The sequence below is a fragment of the Amaranthus tricolor genome, chromosome 2, assembly GCF_026212465.1.
Source record: "Amaranthus tricolor cultivar Red isolate AtriRed21 chromosome 2, ASM2621246v1, whole genome shotgun sequence".
Classification (NCBI taxonomy): Eukaryota; Viridiplantae; Streptophyta; class Magnoliopsida; order Caryophyllales; family Amaranthaceae; genus Amaranthus; species Amaranthus tricolor.
The window spans coordinates 698099-716467 of NC_080048.1; the positions used below are offsets into that span (position 1 = coordinate 698099).

General features: G+C 30.3%; 1 protein-coding gene and 1 non-coding gene across 2 annotated transcripts; both read right to left on the reverse strand.

Moving 5' to 3' along the window:
• Positions 1–1152: 1152 nt before the first annotated feature.
• On the reverse strand, positions 1153–7888 carry LOC130806942 (trehalose-phosphate phosphatase A). Its single transcript, XM_057672206.1, has 12 exons — positions 7438–7888; positions 4737–4805; positions 4121–4631; positions 3892–4032; positions 3725–3796; positions 3475–3603; positions 3091–3147; positions 2892–2993; positions 2654–2801; positions 2394–2464; positions 2039–2131; positions 1153–1898 (listed from the first exon to the last, which is right to left on the reverse strand). Exons 3-12 carry the CDS (start codon positions 4403–4405, stop codon positions 1848–1850), a joined length of 1149 nt encoding a protein of 382 aa, XP_057528189.1. The 5' UTR covers positions 4406–4631; positions 4737–4805; positions 7438–7888; the 3' UTR covers positions 1153–1847.
• Positions 7889–18058: 10170 nt separating this feature from the next.
• LOC130807135 (small nucleolar RNA snoR114) lies at positions 18059–18149 on the reverse strand. Its single transcript, XR_009040505.1, has one exon. It is a non-coding gene; the product is annotated as a small nucleolar RNA snoR114 (small nucleolar RNA).
• Between the last annotated feature and the right edge of the window lie 220 nt (positions 18150–18369).

Consider the following 18369-nt stretch of genomic DNA (forward strand, 5'->3'; position numbering starts at 1 on the left):
TATAACAATTAAATAAATATGTACACCTTTTGAGCTTATAAAATGCACCTTTTGAATTATTTATTAGTGTTTGTATTGTACATTTCGAACTTTATAATGCCAAAAATTTGAATGAAAATAAAATTGTTGCAACATTTACGGGCTTTGATAAATTAATCGGTGAATTAAACGTTAAAATGGTGAATTAAACATTTGAGAGCAAAAATTGGATGTTATCATGTGGAAAAATCTTACAAAATGATAAATTAAATAGAAATTAACAAGAATTTAATGGAAAATGCTACGGCAGTTAGATAGTGCATAAGCTGGATGCTATCATGTAGAAAAATCTTACGAAAGTGCTACCACTGACGTTTCATGAAAACGTGATGCTATCATGTGAAATTTCCCCAAAGTAAACTTGTTTTTCATTTCCTTTACCATTGTTTATTATTACCTACAAAACGGGCCGTTAAAGTAATCACTTAAATTTTAAAGTGATGAATTATAATCTTAAATAATCACATATAGTTTTAAAGCTATCACTTATAATTTTAAAGTGATAAGTTAGAGAAATATGATAATTGTATAAGCTAATGTGATGGTGATACGGTCTCATACAAAACTTGGTGAATGTAATGGTGACTTTTTTTTACAGAAATTTGCGTATTACATTTGTGAGCAAAATATTAGAGGTTGCATGTTGATCATTATTATGACTTGTTAAAATGGAGAATCAAATTTATTAGGATCAATCATCACTTGTAAGAGGGAAAGGGAGAATAAATCATCCAAATGTAGTGAAGATCAAACTACATTTCACAATAATATAAAAAGTATTCAAGTACCAAGTCAATTCATAATTCTTCAATTTTTTAACTCTTAATTGAAAAATAAATTTGTCAATGGAGTAAAATTACAGCTAGTCTCTTGAGGGATTATCTCTTAAGACGTATCTCAATTCCAGCCTTTAAAGATTAATACCTATTTATCGTATTTTTAATGCCTACTTACATTATCCTTAATGCTTACTTATCGTATTCTTAATGCCTACTTTCAATATCTTAAATGCCTACTAACGTAATTTTTAATGCTTACTTACAGTATTTTAAAAAAGTATCTAATAAGTCGATCCAATTAGAGTGGTCTTTCAAAGAGACCGTCTCTCACAAGTTTCTTGTGAAAAATTATGTATAGGCATATATTAAAATTAACAAATGAAAATGTTAATACAATTTTTCTTCTTATTAAAATAATAATGAATTACACATACCATTCCAAGACGAAGAACCACAAGTCCTCAAATGTGATGCCAAAAAACAGCACCATAACCTTAGTACCTTACCAGCAATATAACCCACCAGAAACAACCTAAGAGACAACATCACCATTCTATTTTCTCTTCATTTCTCAAAACACCTTACGACATCGATCGATCGAACAATTCCAAGTTCACAAATGAAAGAATTTGCAGCCTAAAAACCCATTTACTAACCTAATATACGAGACTTCGACATAATTAATGCAGACTAATACCCTAAACTTGGAAGCAATGGTACTAAACTCTAAAAGGGAAAATTAAGCACCTGCTTCTAAATACAAAGGACTAAACATATACAAACGAAAAGGGATTTACAAAAATCGCGGAGACACCTTGAAAAGACAAAATTGGCCCAAGAGAAACTTCTTCGGGTTCTTCCATGTCGAACCTTGCTCTAGAACTTGTTGCAGTTGCAGTCTTCTTTGTATTATCCTTCCCATACTGTATATATATTTATATATTTATATATATTTATGTAATTTTTTTGTTTTTTTGACTGATGATCTTATGTAATGTTAGAAATATACTTTTCTCGGTTGTGGTTAATCTAGAGTGAACTCAGCTTCCAAGTTACAAGTGCTTTGAGAAATTCCATAACCTGCACAAAATATACAGAACATAAGATCAATTGTTCCGAAGGAGGTTGTGTGAAACGATCAAATCTCGGGGAAATTTTTGATATCGTTGGGCATATTAAAGACTCGAGATTGAACGATTTTTTCGAGGGGGACAACTTACCTCTGATGGATCCTTGAGGGAGTAGAATGCATGAGTTTCTTTGGGTATAGAAGACACCAAAATACCATATCCCTGATTTTTTTCTCTCAGGAACTGCATTTGAAACAATGTATAGATTCAGTAAGAGTTACTCCTATTATAGATTAATCTACACTATTATTAGAGGTATTCATTCAGGTTATTGGGTTTAGTCTCTCGGTTCGGTTCAGAATCGGGTCTTGTCTCCACATTGGTTTTCACATAATTGTAAATCAATTTTAATCTGGGATCTAATCGGGTACGGTAATCAAATTGGGTGAATATCGGGTTTCAACACCTCTTAACTATTATTCTCATTATAAGCACAAAAGTTCACCTTAAATGCATCCTCATCAGTGCGATCATCCCCAACATATATTGGAAGCACATCATCAGAGTTACTAAGACCTGCAATACAATCCCGACATCATTATCATCATTATTCCAATAAGTCCCGCCAAATGCAGAGTCTGGGGAGGTGGGGCAAAAGGCAAACCAATACCCTCATCACGAGGAGGTTGCGATTGAAGAGAACCCTTAAACTCATGTAACCGTAATACAATCCCAACAATAAAAGATTTAGTATAAGATACTCACCAAGTGAATCAAGCAAAAACTCCACAGCTTTTCCCTTGTTCCAATCAATTACAGGGCGGACCTCTAAAACCTTCCGACCATGAGTAAGTTTAAGATTTGGGTATTCTTTTAGTATACCAGCTACGCGCAGAGCAATAATCTTCCAATACTGTAACATATAAAAAAATCCCATTTAATACTAGTATAAAGACCATAACTCGGGAATGCACGTATTGAAGCGAGGGAAAAAGAATTTTACATCTTCTTCTACATTGCGGTAATGAACGGAAACACAAAACTTGTTGTTCTCAACTGTTGCACCAGCAATGTCTTTGGTGGTCTCGACAAGGGATTTATACACCTGCTTATAGAAAAATTATGTAACGTTAAATAATGACTTCAGAGATGTAATCCATGCTTCATAATGCATGTTAATTACCGAAAAATTTTAGTATTACCTCCTCTATTATAGGCAAGAATTCGCTAGCAGGCTGGAAGAGAACAGCTTCCTTACCCTATTACAATCACAGAAAAAAGCGGAACGATATGTCAGCAAAATTTCCACCAAAGGTCCTCCCTGTGCACGTGAAGAGTGAGTTGAGACAACCCTTTCTAGAAAGTGGGTCCCTTCTTCATACTGATGCAAAATCGGGGTGGTTGGTGCTCTACTCTTTAGTGTTTGTATTTGTCTTTGTTTTTTGGTGCAATGGAAAATTTTCTTCCAAAAAAGAAAAAAAAATTCCACCAAAGATCTGTCTTCTCCAAATGGAAGAGATATTTTTCCATAACCTTAAGCGATAAAGAAAACGTAGTTTGATATGTTATGATTTATGAAAGAATACCTGATTGTCAGTAAGTTTGACACAGTTAGGGTGGCCGTTTAAGACGGCAGAGCCATTAGCAGGGCTCACAATATCCATCCCATGACTTCCGGCATAATAAAGTTCGGACAATCCTACAAATTCATAAACCTGCATGACGGGTAAAAGAGCGTTGAGGAAATTTGCGACTTGATGACATAGGGAAAAGTCGTCCGCTGTTCTTGCTTCAAAGATCAAGCAAAAAGATATAGAAGTTAGTGAAAATATTGACCTTATCGCGACTTCTTCCACTGATTATTGCAGTTGGGAACATTTTGGCAACATCTTTTACAGCAGAACGCATCTGCAAGGAAAAAATGCAGGTCAAAAAAGGCACAGACCAAATAAAAAAAATAAAAGACGGGCATAATCTTGATCATTGAAAGAATTGGTAGTTACATCGTCAGACATGAAAGCCAAGTCGGGATTATCTACAATGGGAGACAGCGTTCCATCATAGTCCAAAAACAGTGCAAGTCTCTTGCCTTTGGCAAAATGAAGGATTTTCCCAAATGATGAGAGGGCTGATGGATAATTCAGCTGAAAGAAAAACCCAAACACGGATTAAGAAACCATGGACTTCCTCAAAAAAAAGAAACTTAGAAGATCAAATGAATACAATGTTTACCATCCATGCACGATAACGAACATCAACATCAGATGAATCTTGCTCAGCATTAGCATCATAAGTGAACTTCTTAGGTGGCGGGGATGAAGATTTCATAGCATCCAGCCAAGCAGTAATACGAACATCATCTAAAACACCGGTTTTCTTCCTAGGAATCGACAATAGCATTCCAGTAAAGAGTGCTCGTTGGGGTTGAGGTGAGTATGGTAAAATACTAGAATGCATGCTTAACCGAGACTTCTTGATCGGTGCAGGGTCAGCAAGAACAGGAGTTTTTAGGTCCATAGGATCCAGTTTCTTAGCAGAAGTTGCAATAGTTAGGATAAACTACTAAAATGGATTCCACGAAGAAAAAGTTCGAGAGAAATTCAGGAAAGGAAGGCTGGGATTCAATCTACAATAAAAAATAACCGCTTTATCCTACGGTTTTGTCGATGAAAAACCACTTCTTTAAAGTTTTCTTGTCACTGTTCGGAGGGAAGCAGTCCATCAAGCGCAGAGTTCCTGAGAACTGGTAAAGTTACAGTATGGTAAGCAGAAAAGAAGGGCGAAAACAAAATAAAACATCGCACGGAGAAATAAAGCGTAAGATATGAGATGGAAATTGAAATCATACCTTCTCATTTCAATGATTGGAAAAAACAATGAAATGTGACCTTCTATGTAATATAACTCCTCAAATTCCCTGCATAAAAGATAGAACGATAAGCTATACGATACGATAATTAGCTCAAATAGTCGGTCACTCCGGATGAAAAACAAATAACAACACTAATGGGCTAGTTGTGTGTATATATATTCATTTTCATAGACAATATATACAGCGAACAATTTACAAGTTCAAGCTAGGAGACAGACTCATGTGAAAACACGAGGAATAGTATCGCAATTCAAAGACAAAGACATGTTGCTTTAGGCCTTTAGCCACTTTATGGAAGTATACGCTGATGGAAGTGAAGTTAGAATGAAAAGCAAAATTCTTAACATCAAGGTTGAAATGGAAACAAAGAAACTACTATACATTATTAGACTATGGGATGCAAAATATACTCCAAATAAACTATAGCTCTTTATAGTTTTTACTCGAAAGGTTGCGTATGTTACTAGGACTTATAAATCCATGTACGACATGGATACATTTCCAAGGGTCCTACTCGACTATTATTTTCAAAAAAAATTCCAAGATTTTAAACCAAAGTGAAGCATCCATGTATTTAACCCAGTTCACATGATTCGCTAATCTTCCAACGAATCGCAAATCGAAAAAAGCGAATTATGGTCGTTTTTAGGCTATTTTTCAACAATTTTGAGCGAATTCCGAATTCAAAAGGCGAATAACTAGCGAATTGTGTTACACTGATCCTACCCATGTCTGAGTGTTAAAGATCCTATATACTCTAAATACCTAAAGTGTGAAGAGTGCAAGCAATTGAGATGGGAGCAAAAACTGCTTTAATTTCACTCAAACCCCACATACAGTAAAAATCATCTTGTCATAAGGGGGGTCCTATGTACATTCCCACAAACAGTTTAAATCATGATGAATACTCCAAAAGAACCTCTAATCGACTAATGACAATTGACAACTCGATTATCCCGATTAATTACCAAGGATTAGTTAAATCCGTCTGTCACCCAGCACTATTAATGATTGTTACTACTTGATGATTATAACCATAACATGCCAACAAGAATTTATCAGTAAACAAAAACAAATTGTTATGAACAAGTTGATAAACCTCTAATTAGATCTCCTTAACTCAATGTATTTAAACCCAAAAGAGCTAAAAACAAAACACAAAATCTATATGCTTAAAACAATAATGTGCAAAATCAGTGTAACATGATTTGTTAGTTATTTCGCCTTATTAATGCGCGATTCACTCAAAATGACCCAAATATAGCCAAAATTCACCATAATTCGTTTTTTTCATTTGCATTTGCAAGGAAATTCATAAATTATGTGACAGTGTGCAAAATGCATATCATACCATGAGTCATGACAAACCCCAATATGCTCCAAATCATCCTTTCTTTGTCCCATTGTTGTGGAAAACATTCAATGATATATATTTCGAGCATATCATTATAAATTGTTCAGATCAAGACTTTGACATTGTTATTGTTCGGCATATATTGCAAGCATATACAGGGTTATCAACATTACAAAACGCATAGAAACAAGCCCATTGTTTTGCAACAAAATAAGGCCTAAAATAATTAATATTAACTGGGGCACACTACAATTATCAATATCCCCACATTATGCATTCTTGGATATGACCTACCAAAATTGATTTATGACTGATCATCAAAGATGCAAAATTGGGCAAGATTCATTCACACCACATACCCTTAAGAATATAAGGAAAGGGGTGTCATAATTTCATACTCCTTACAAAGAAATAGTGTAGGTCATTCTTTCAGTCATGTGAAAGATCAATGACCTTTGGGGACACTTTTAGCTACCATTTAAGGGCAAGGGTCCTACAAAGTAACCCAATTATGTAAAACTTTTAAGGGTAACAGGAACAGCCACCCCAAATGAATTTGGTATCATAACAAACAATGAGACACCAACTGTTTTTAGAAAGTGAGATTTTCCATGTCAGCATCATGGTTTTTGTTTTTCACCCTCTATCTTACTTCCCTCTTGTAAATTCTAAACAAGTGGTCTAAAATGGGTGACAATATAAGGGGGAAAAAATCAAGAGCAAAAACAAACATAAGAAGTTGGCATCAAATGAAACCAAGAAACAGACATGAAGTGGGCCTCAAACTAATATACCAAACAATGGAAAGGTAAACAGCTACTTTGCCTTGTTTTTAGTCTAAAAAATTGGACAAAAAAGACCCAATCTTTGCCATTTGAGAACCCCATTTAGGCATCTCTTGTCACTTTCTATGTACCTTTCCAATTTCATTTCCAAAAAAAATGTATATACTATAAAAATTTCACACCTACGGTAAGAAATTCAAGCTAAAATCAACAATATTCATATTGCAAAATGCAACCCATCTCTAAAAATGTAATAATAACACAAATAAACAATAAAACAAAGCAAAATAGGGATTACACATAATAACCACAAAATATTCTTGACCAAAAACACAAAAAATTGATGAATAATAACTACCCACAAAAAGAATCAAAGAACCCATAAACAGATTCTTGTAAAAAAGACAGAAACTTGAAATACCAACAAATATTTCATCAAAAAAGGCAGAAACTTGAAATTCCAACCAATATTGTATTGAAAAAAAGGCAGAAACTTGAAATTCAAAGCAAAAAATGATAATATATTTTAAATACAAACCTGAAGTTTTAGTGATGGATGAAAAATGGCAGAAGAAAAAATCTCAGCAATGCAGCAATAAATGGAATCAATAAGAGTAAATTGAATAGTCAAAGTTTTGAAAAGGTGTAAGAAGCAAAAAGAGGACAGAAAGAAGCCTAGAGACAAACACAGAGAACGAGAAATTGCAGGAAGACAGACAGAGGAGAGGTACAGAGAGAAATGAATATAGAGAAGGCAGAAAGGAGAAAGAAAAAAGAAGGGGAAATCTAAATTAGGAATGGGTTTATATAAGAGTTTTTGGAAGGTTGTGGAGGGGAATGGGGATTAGTGGTGGTCACCAAGTCAATAAATTGGAACTTTTCTTAATTACTTCTAGATTTAAATTTCGTGGGAAAATACCCAAAAATAAATATATAACTTCAACTAACCACCTATGACCTAACTTTACCTAATGACTAATGTCATCAACTGATATACTTTGACATACTAATTTATTTATGGTCAAATAGAGATTAGAGTGTATCTTTTATACACGTTTTTTGGGTTCTTAACTTCTTTTTTGTTTGTGTTTGGTGTGATTTTGCTTACACTACTTGCAGGTGAGAGTAATTTTAAGGTGCAACTGTTTAGAGTCTAACCTATAAAGGAGATTAAATTGAGTTAATTTATATTATATAAAATTGTATTTGAATTAATAACTTATAATATGGACCGAAATAACAACATTGAGTTTCTTAATTAAGCGCATGACCACTGAATTATATAGAAAAACGAATCGAAATTTTACTTATATATGGGTCATTTCTTTATTTTCTGCCTAGGATACAAAAATTGTTAGAAACGACACAAAATCTACTTACTGAATAGATGTTTATTCGAGTTGTTAAATCGATTTTAAGTTAAATGTTTTGAATCATATATATATATATATATATATATATATATATATATATATATATATAATTTTTTTTATTGTAAATCCATTTTTAATGTGAGGTATGTTTTGAATAACTTACTTATGCCTTATGCACTTACCCATTTACTGAGTCTTGCGTAGAATGGATGCTCAAGTTGGTACTTAGTTTGTTCTAAGGTTGATTGAATCATGAATTTTATCGTTTTTCATTCCGTTTATAAGGGTGTTTGGCAAAATAGTTTGTTGGATAATTTTAATTTACTTAGATATGAAAAGATATTTGGGGTAGTCAAATCATATAATGCTGATGTTCGGTAATTTAGATGGTTTAAAATAATTTGTTATTATAAATCAACTAATTTACAACAAACTGCCTCCATTAGTATGTTCAAACCAATTGGACAAATTAGTAATCCTAATCAACTTTCAATAACTATCAATTATTTGTCAAATACTTTTTTGTAAGTTAAATATGAAGAGTAATAGAAAACTAATTTAAATTTTAAACTTATTCAATTAAAAGAATTTGATTTTGATCTCAAAGTCAATAAGGTGATTAGTTTGACCTTTGTAATGTAAATCGATCTAATTTTTATGAATGAGAAATGCAAAAGTAATTTTTTTAGTGTAATAAATATTTAACTTTATTAATTGTCAAACAAAATATTAAATGACTACGAAATATAAAAAATAAATTGTTTCGTGTAGGATATAACTTAAATTTGATGGCTATGGTTTTGGCCTATGTCAATTGAAATTACATATTATAACACAAAAATGTTAATGGTTGGTTACTTGATTATCACTCACATATCTCACTCAATAAATCATTTTCATTTTGAATGAATAATAAGTATACAATAAGAATAAGTGGTTAAAAGAAAGAGGAAAGAATAAATTTTAGACAATATAAAAATAGATAGTGAGACAATTGTCAAAAAATAAAAATATGAAAAATCAATAAAAAAAAAATTTAAATGAAAATAGTGTTAATCGAGACAGAGACTGAGAACGCAGCTAGAGAAGATTTTAGGTGAACTTAGATTAGACATCATGATCTTGATGGAGACTTGATATGTATGCTCAATAGTTGATTGTTTGATTATAACAAGTTTAATTTGGTTGATATATTATGTTGTTCTTGTTTGGTTTTTGGATCATATCAATTATATATATATGATTTGAAATAAGTACAATTATTTAGAAATTGAAATTTTTTTAAAGTTTTCAGAAAATAGAGAAAATATTTATAAAATTCCTTGAACAATTAGGTTTCATGTAATGTACTAATATTGTCTTATATGTGAGTGCTTTGCATTCAAGTTTTACTTCCTTGCAAAGGAGAAAGGTTGTTATATGTTTGCGACAATTTCCAAAAAATATTTTTTTTTTCTAATGTTTTTTTCGTTTAAAATATTTTACTTAACGAAAGAGAAATTTTATTATGGTTTTTTGAGACATATATAGAAAATAAAATATATCTATGTGAGATCTCTTTAAATTCATCTTAATATATATTTTTATTATATATTTAATTTATTTATTATAATTTTTTATGATGCATATTTAGAGATATTAAGGCTTAATATTTACTTTGAAAACTATGCAAAAAAACAAATGGAAAGAACAAGAAAGAATAAAGAGAGTATATTATTGTATTTTATTTTATCTCATACTATTATAGAGATTAAATATTTTTGTTTTGTTTATACTATAAAGGATAAATATCGAGCATCATTAAATTTTACACTAATACAATTTTGTAAGAGGTAAAAAGTGTATTACTCTAATTCATTATTATCTTCCTCATTACCTGATTGCACCGCCACAGTACACGTACTTACAAGCATTGCTTAATGCTTCATATTATTTCCACCAAGTTTACCTTAAAATAAAGATTACATTAACATAAAATATAGTACATATTAGTATTAATTAATAATAAAACACACAACATTTGAACTTACGTGAAAAGAAAACCTCTTACGATTTCTTAATTGAAAAATCTTTATCTTACACAAATTTTAATTTCTACGCGTTTATATACCGGTCAAATCAATCATTTGATGTTTATATTATTTTTAAGACACATATAATTGCTGGTATCAAATTGTAATAATGAAAATAATTCGTAGTAAAATTTCCGTAAAATATACTATATAATTTTCATAGTGGTAAAACTTTAATCACAAAATAATTTCAAATTTTCATTATTATTATCTATACAGTTTAAATAATAACATTATTTCTTAATTTGTGTATCATATACAAATGTGTATTTAATCATACTACTTTTTTTAAATGTAAAATTTAAGATTAAATTGGAATAATCGAACCTTATATGTAATGTCGTCACACAATTTAATGATATGAAACAATTGGCACACTCTTCACATATAAAAAAACATTAACTAATTATCTCACCTAATACTATACTAAATTAATTAGGTTAAAAAAGTAGGGACATAAGAGTATTTTTCTAAAGAAATTCTTAGAAAATTTACCCTCATGTTTTTCAATTACACACCGACTTTGTTATGGACTTTAACTTTATCTTATTAAATGTAATAAATATAATATTTAGATCCCTCACTGTTTTCAAGCATATAAACAAACTATAATTTTAATTTTCAACCTAATTCAGTTTAAATAATTATTCATTTTTCATGACTTTTATAATTTTAAAATCTTTTTATATACATGATATAATCTTTTGGTTTCTAATTTACAAATATCACTTTGGTTAAAATTATATCTTTCTAGAATAGGCTTATAATAAGTACAAAATAAATCTCAGGAGGGCTTTAAAACAACCTCATGAGGAAAATGATATTTTGCTTAGTTATAAGAAAAATTTAAACATAACTTAAACAAAGTTTCTCATTATATTTGTGTGAAACAGAATGATTTTTCCAAATTGAAATTGTATTTTTAATATTTAATCTTTATAATAATTAGGTAAAATTTTACTTGATTTTTCCAAATTGAAAATATATTTTAAGTGGGTTTATTTATAAAATTATTCAAAGATCCGACCCAAGTATATACAAAAATTTTTAGGAAAACGACGTCTTCGACAGACGCTCTTTACATATGGGCTAAATAGTCTAAAAATTTAGTTATTAGCATATAAATTATTTATTTTGAAATTGTTTCATTAAAAAACGGTCTCTATACATATGCTATCGCACACAGTCACAGATAAAAAATAGCGCGTATGAATTATTTAAAGATGTAAGATGCTTAATTAGTTTAGATGGTTAATATAATAACTACCAACCAAACGGAAAAAGAAACCGTTGAAACGGACTAGTGTCCCACCAGAGAAAACGACATACACGTGTCGTCATTAGAAAGGCGGTATTGACACATGGGACCATGTCACTCTGACGTGTCCACGTTGGATTGTGGGTCCTTATGAGTTTCTTTCGTTGACAGCTGTGTAGTGTTAGCGAAACGTCGGTGACGGTTGCGTAGAATCTATACGACGGCTTCGATTAATCCACGTGAACAAATCACCGCCCTTAACCAAACGTGAGAAAACGTGGGACCCATTGAGGGGAGAAATAGAGGAAGCTTTATCTTGATACGCGTGCGTATCCGAGCTGGCTACACGACTGCTTGTTTTTATATGGTCAAAAACTGGAGGTTGACAAGACAACTTTTTAGACCTCTTTATGGTAAAAAAATTATTGTTTTATTTATTTTTTATATTGGACATTGCTTTATTTACTTCACTCAAGGCAAAATTTACTAGTTCCCTCTTTTAATTTGTCACATAGTTTTTTTCTTTTTTTTTTTTTTTTTAACATTTCATAAAAAAAATATAGCAAAATAGTTTAGGTCAAGTTATTACAAACAAGTGCTAGTTTGTTCTTTCATTAATCTCCAAGCTTCACGCAACTTATATATTTTATTCCTCTATTCCTTTAAATTTGCATATATAATTTAAAAAATACATGCATAACAGTAACTAGAAAGAACAAAATGAGTATTATTTAGCAAGGTGTGCCATTTTCACACCATACTATGGGTGAAATCTAAACCGTTTAGATTTCACCTATAGTATGGTGTGAAAATGGTAGTATATACTTTGCTAAGTAATACTCACTCCGTCCCATTTAATTTGTATTATTTGTCATTTTGGTTAGTCCCACTTAATTTGCATCATTTTTATTTTTGGATAATGGTTCACCACTTTTTTTAATCTCATCCATACATTTTAATTCTCTTTTAATTTCATCCACACAATTCATTTTCTCTCTTTATTTATTACCATTATCCACCTTTTTCTTAAAAAATACCAATTTTCTCTTTGCATTAAATTAAACAGGATAAAGAGAGTACTCCACAGTCCACTCATTATGTTGTTTTGAATTTGCCCTATATTACGCATTTTTTATATTATATGGTGCAAATTCAAAAGAAAATATAAAATAAATATGTAAGTTTCACGTCATGATATTCTTCTCTCCCACTTAATTAACAATATTCATATTTATGAGAATTTTTTCACCTAAATAGTGAACAATTAGTATTAGTGAGGCAAAGGAGTACATAAATTGAGGAAACTTCTTGGAAGACAGCATTTGAACTAATTAGTCAAACAATCTACTCTTATAAATTGAATAAAAATTCCCATAGCTAGGTTAGCTAGGGTCAAGGCCATTCCAGGATGAACGTAGTGAGAAAAGCTGGATTTGTTCAACTCTTAAATCTCAATACTCCCCATGCCCCATCAAAATTGCCCTTTTATCAAGAGAAAATTTTAAAAAAATGTATGTATAAAATGAAAAAATAAGTTAATTATATAAATAAAATTTAAAAACGAGTGTAGATTATGACTAAAAATAAAAATCAAAAAAATTTATAGAACTAACAAAAAAAATAGACAAATTTCATTCAAATGAAATTATCTTCTTAAAATATTCACCACCAGTCCACTACCCTTTAATTTATTTCTTAAACAACTAAAATTGGTAACTTCCACACATGATATATATATGGGCTTTGACTTGTTAGGTTCTTGTTCTTTCATTAGTTGCCTCTTAAAGAAAGATTATTATATAATAAAAATTTCACATGATAGCATTTAATTTTCATGAAATGTCAGTGGTAACACTTTTGTAAGGTTTTTCCACATGGTAGCATCCAGTTTATGTACTATCTAACTGCCGTAGCATTTTTCGTTAAATTCTTGTTCATTTTCGTTCAATTCATTATTTTGTAAGTTTTTTCTACATGGTAGCATAAAGTTTTTTCTCTCAAATGTTTAATTCACCATTTTAACGTTTAATTCACCGATTAATTCATCAACGCCTTTAAATGTTGGTAACAATTAAGTAGATATGTATTAGTGGTTAGAATGCACCTTTTGAATTTATGAAATGTGCCTTTTGAGCTTATAAAATGCGCATTTTGAATTATTTATTAGTGTTTGTAATGCATCTTTTGAACTTTATAATGCTAATAATTTGAATCAAAATAAAATTGTTACAACATTTGATGGCTTTGATAAATTAATCGGTGAATTAAACGTTAAAATGGTGAATTAAACATTTGAGAGCAAAAACTAGATGCTACCATGTGGAAAAAACTTAAAAAATGATGAATTAAACGGAAATTAACAAGAATTTAACAGAAAATGCTATGGCGGTTAGATAGTGCATAAACTGGATGTTACCATGTGAAAAAATCTTATAAAAGTACTATCAAATGACGTTTCATGAAAACTTAATGCTATTATGTAGAATTTCCCTTTATATAAAAAGCATGAAGCACGCCCCTCCACCGATGACGTTGATTGTTGAATGTTGATAAAAAATCTATCATAATTAGTTCTATTCAATTTATTTTTTGTTGAATATAACTATATTAAGGTGAACAAATTATATTTAAACTTGATACAAGGTTTTTGATCGAACATAATAGTTTTCAATACATCTAATTCAATTTATAAGAAGCTGGCAATAAGTGTTAATAGGGTGGAATTAAGTTCACTTGATTGAAAATCTATAATAGTATTTAATCATAATTAATCCAAACTTAGTTTTGCTAAAATTACTTAGATGAATAATTCCTCTATAAATTATAGGACGTGTTGGATATAATTTATAGATAAGATAGAACAATTATTCTTCTTTTTTTTTTTCTATATAACTATATGCTCAAAAACATTATTTAACTATGAAAAAAATATTATATGGAAAAATATTAGGGTTTTGTTAGAGATACTCTACTTTTTTCCCTGGATCAACGTCTTATGCATATCTTCCCATTTGGTCATTACTTTTACCTTATGAAACATGAACAAGTCTAACCCTGATTTATTGAGACTGAAATGTTAGCATCAATTTAACTAGTATTTAGTGCTGTTATTAGTTGTATTCAGAACTTTTTGAACTTGCAGCATCCATTCTAAAATCAAAAATAATGATTTCAAATTTTCTTAATGTAGTGTTTGGTAACACGTATTTCATTTTAAATTATGAATTTTAATTATGAAATCATAAATGAATAATTTGAGAATGACAAGATTTGGGTAGTCATTCTCAAATCCTCAACTTTAGCTACTTGAAAAATAATGATGGAATTTAACCCAAATTCAAATTTGAAAATTTTTAATTTGCCAAACAATAGATTTGAACTAATTCTAAATTTTCAAATGAATTCAATATTTTCAAACATGGTATTATATTTTTCATAATAACTTATATTCCAACTAACAACGCTTTAAAAGTATTAATGTTCGATAAATTAGCTTTTAATAGTGTGAGATTGACAAATAATTATTTGTAGAAGGTTTCAGCTTTTAAACTTTGAGACTATAAACGTATGTAAGGGGTTTGGTAAGTTAGACATTGGTCCATGAATATGATCATGGCATTTTCTTTATAACGCATATAGGGCTATCGAATCTTCATAAAGTAAAGCAACACTTAGTCGTAATTGGCAATTAATTACTGGATCCAATAATAAGTACAGTGACATCAAGCTGACTTAACCATATTACATTATTTAATGCATTCAAAAGAATCAAACATGACTTGGAAAAGTTGCGTTGTTTCCTGTATTTTTAGACAAGAAGGACAACCGAAGTCCAAAAGTTTGTGGTTTGAAAATTATGTCCTTCATAGCTTTCATACTTTACAAAACTAGTTAAATTTTATCAAGTACTAGCTTAGCTTTCATAGCTTTTGTAATTTGATATTATTCATCTTTTAAGCTTATTTTATATATTACGGCTAATGTTCAAAAAAAAAATATAGTAAGGTGAGATATTGTTTGAATCATCTAATCTTATACTTTAATTATATTAATTTTTTTATAATTTTTAGTTAAGAATATTATAATTTTTTTATAATTTTATAATAAAACAGAGAAAGTATGTCTTATTTATTTTGTATTATTTCTATATTTAGACATTTATACACAACTTTTTTTTACTCCCATCCATATAATTTATTTAATGTCTTCATTTACTATCAAATATCCATCTTATAAAAAAGAGAAATTTGCAAAGAAACACCTTTTAAAACCCCTTTTTTATAAAGAAACACCTTTTATAATTTTTTTTGTAAAAAGGCGTTGACTTTTGAGCTCAAATGACATAGTCAACGCCGGAAAGTTGACAAAAGTCACCGGATACTGATTTAAGGTGTTTTTTTTAAAAAAAGTCTCTTAAAAGGTGTTTTTTTACAAAAAAAAATTATAAAAGGTGATTCTTTACTAAAAAAAGATTTTAAAAGGTATTTCTTTGCAAATTTCCCTACAAAAAATACCATATTTCTCTTTGCTACTAATTTAAAGGGATAGAGTCGTAAAAAAAAACACAAATAGTTTTATTGATGATGGAAGTTGGATCCCAATGTATTTCTTAATAACCACATTACATAATTTGATTTATAGCTAAATACTTTGCAACTGCGTTATCATCTCAGTGAGTTTTTATAGTGTTTTTTTTAATATTTGTATCTAAATCGCCCTCTAAATAGGAGTAAATAAAGAAATAGAATGTTCTTTACAATATGATTAAGGTCACAATTCACGGGTTGTGAAAGTCATTTTCTTTGGCAAATAAATAAATAATAAATAAAAATAATTTTAAAATTTTAAAATAATGAAAAAACCTTTGTTGATTGCCGGGGATTCATTTAATTCATGCATGACATTTCTAGATGACTTCACAAGAAAGGAAATAGTTTGTTTAAGAGAAGATGACAAGGAACAACATAATACCTAGTCACTAGAAAATACTTTCGGAAGCTTCTTTGAACAAGTTAAGAATTAAAGGTCTTATTTCTCATTATGGTTGCATTTAATTGCCATGACTTTTGCTTCCTGTCAATTTTCTTGTAAAGATTGTCTTTGTAATACCCCAAATTTAATTTGAAAAAGGATTGATAGACTATTTATATTAACAAGGTGCATCTTCTTTTCTAGGGAGCCTATTTGCTAAAAACTTCACAGTTAAGCGTACTTGGTGGAGAACAATCTTAGGATGGGTGATCTCTTGGAAAGTTTTCCCGGGTGCGCACGAGTGAGGCCAAAGTGCACTGGAAAGACTTGTGTTGGTTTGTGGGGCTAATCTATAGTCTCCAAGAGTAGACACCAGCTGTCCGAGGGGCTGGGGTGTTATAAATGGTATCAGAGCAACCCTGCGACCGTGGCTGATAGTGTTTAGTGCACCTAGCGGGGGAAAAGATCCTGAAGTTACGGTTCAACGAGGACGTTGTATTCTTAAGTGGGGGTGAATGTAATACCCCAAATTTAGTTTGAAAAATGATTGATAGACTACTCATATCAATAAAGTGCATCTTCTTTTCTACGGAGCCCATTTGCTAAGAACTCCACAGTTAAGCGTGCTTGGTGGAGAGCAATCTTAGGATGAGTGACCTCCTGGGAAGTTTTCCCGGGTGCGCACGAGTGAGGCCAAAGTGCGCTGGAAAGACTTGTGTTGATTTGTGGGGCTAGGCTATAGTCTCCAAGAGTAGTCACCAGCGGTCCGAGGGCCGGGGTGTTACAATATTTTCACAAATTATATACATTGTTTATCTCTTTAATTTAGTGAGAAACACATATTTTATTCCTCATATTTGGAGTCAAAACACAACAATAAATATAGAGTTCAAGATCGGATATCAGATCGATCCGAAAATTTAGAATTTTGATTTTTGGATATAGAAAATCCTGATTCGAATCTGATTCGAAAAAATTGGATATCCGTTTAATTCGGATCAATTACGGGATATCCAATTTTATAGATTTTAATTTTTTTAATCATAAATATTTAAGCTTACTTCGTATTTTTTCTTTAATCAAGCGTTTTTTTAAAGTTTGAAAAGAAATCATTTTGGGAATATATATAGTTGGATTTTTAAAAGTTCAAATTAATTAACAATAAGTTAGTTATGCAACTTAGTTATAATTGATAATTGTATAAATTAGTTGATTCAACAACCTATAAAAAAAATTTTACTATATATTTTTAAAAAAAATATAAAATATTTAAAAACTTGAAAACCATATATTTTGATTCGGATATCTGATTTATACAACAAGATACTTAATAATTCGGATATTTTTCGCACTCATTTTATAATATTTAGCTGAAAATGCTCGTATATTAAAATTTGAAAGTGACAAAAGAGTGATCATAAATTATCCTTTGTAGATTGCTGGCCTGAATTGAACAAAACTATTACTTGCAAAAAGTATTTGGGTAAGTTCAGATGCGCACATCGTTTCTTCTAAGACGGGTGAAGATAGTGGCGGACCCTAATCAACCACTTCTGCGCAATTTTCATCACAGCATTACCAGACATTTTCACCATCAGGTTTCGAACCTGAATATGTAGAGTGATAGAATAGTGTTCAACCACTAGAACACAACTCTTTGTTTGATTTTTTCTGTTACAAAAACATATCAATTTAGCGATAAAACTTAATTCTCAAGAGAGAGATTAAATGACAAAATAGGCGACAAAACGCTTTGTCGCAAGCTAGCGACAAAATACTTTTGTCGTTAAAAGTAA

What these genes read in the sequence shown, in the direction of transcription:
- LOC130806942 (XM_057672206.1), bottom strand. Translation starts at nt 4,405, where the DNA reads ATGGACCTAAAAACTCCTGTTCTTGCTGACCCTGCACCGATCAAGAAG. An exon ending in TGGCTTTCATGTCTGACGAT is followed by an intron (nt 3,797 to 3,891) that starts GTAACTACCAAT and finishes TTTTCCTTGCAG; the next exon opens with ATGCGTTCTGCTGTAAAAGA. An exon ending in GTGGAAGAAGTCGCGATAAG is followed by an intron (nt 3,604 to 3,724) that starts GTCAATATTTTC and finishes CCCGTCATGCAG; the next exon opens with GTTTATGAATTTGTAGGATT.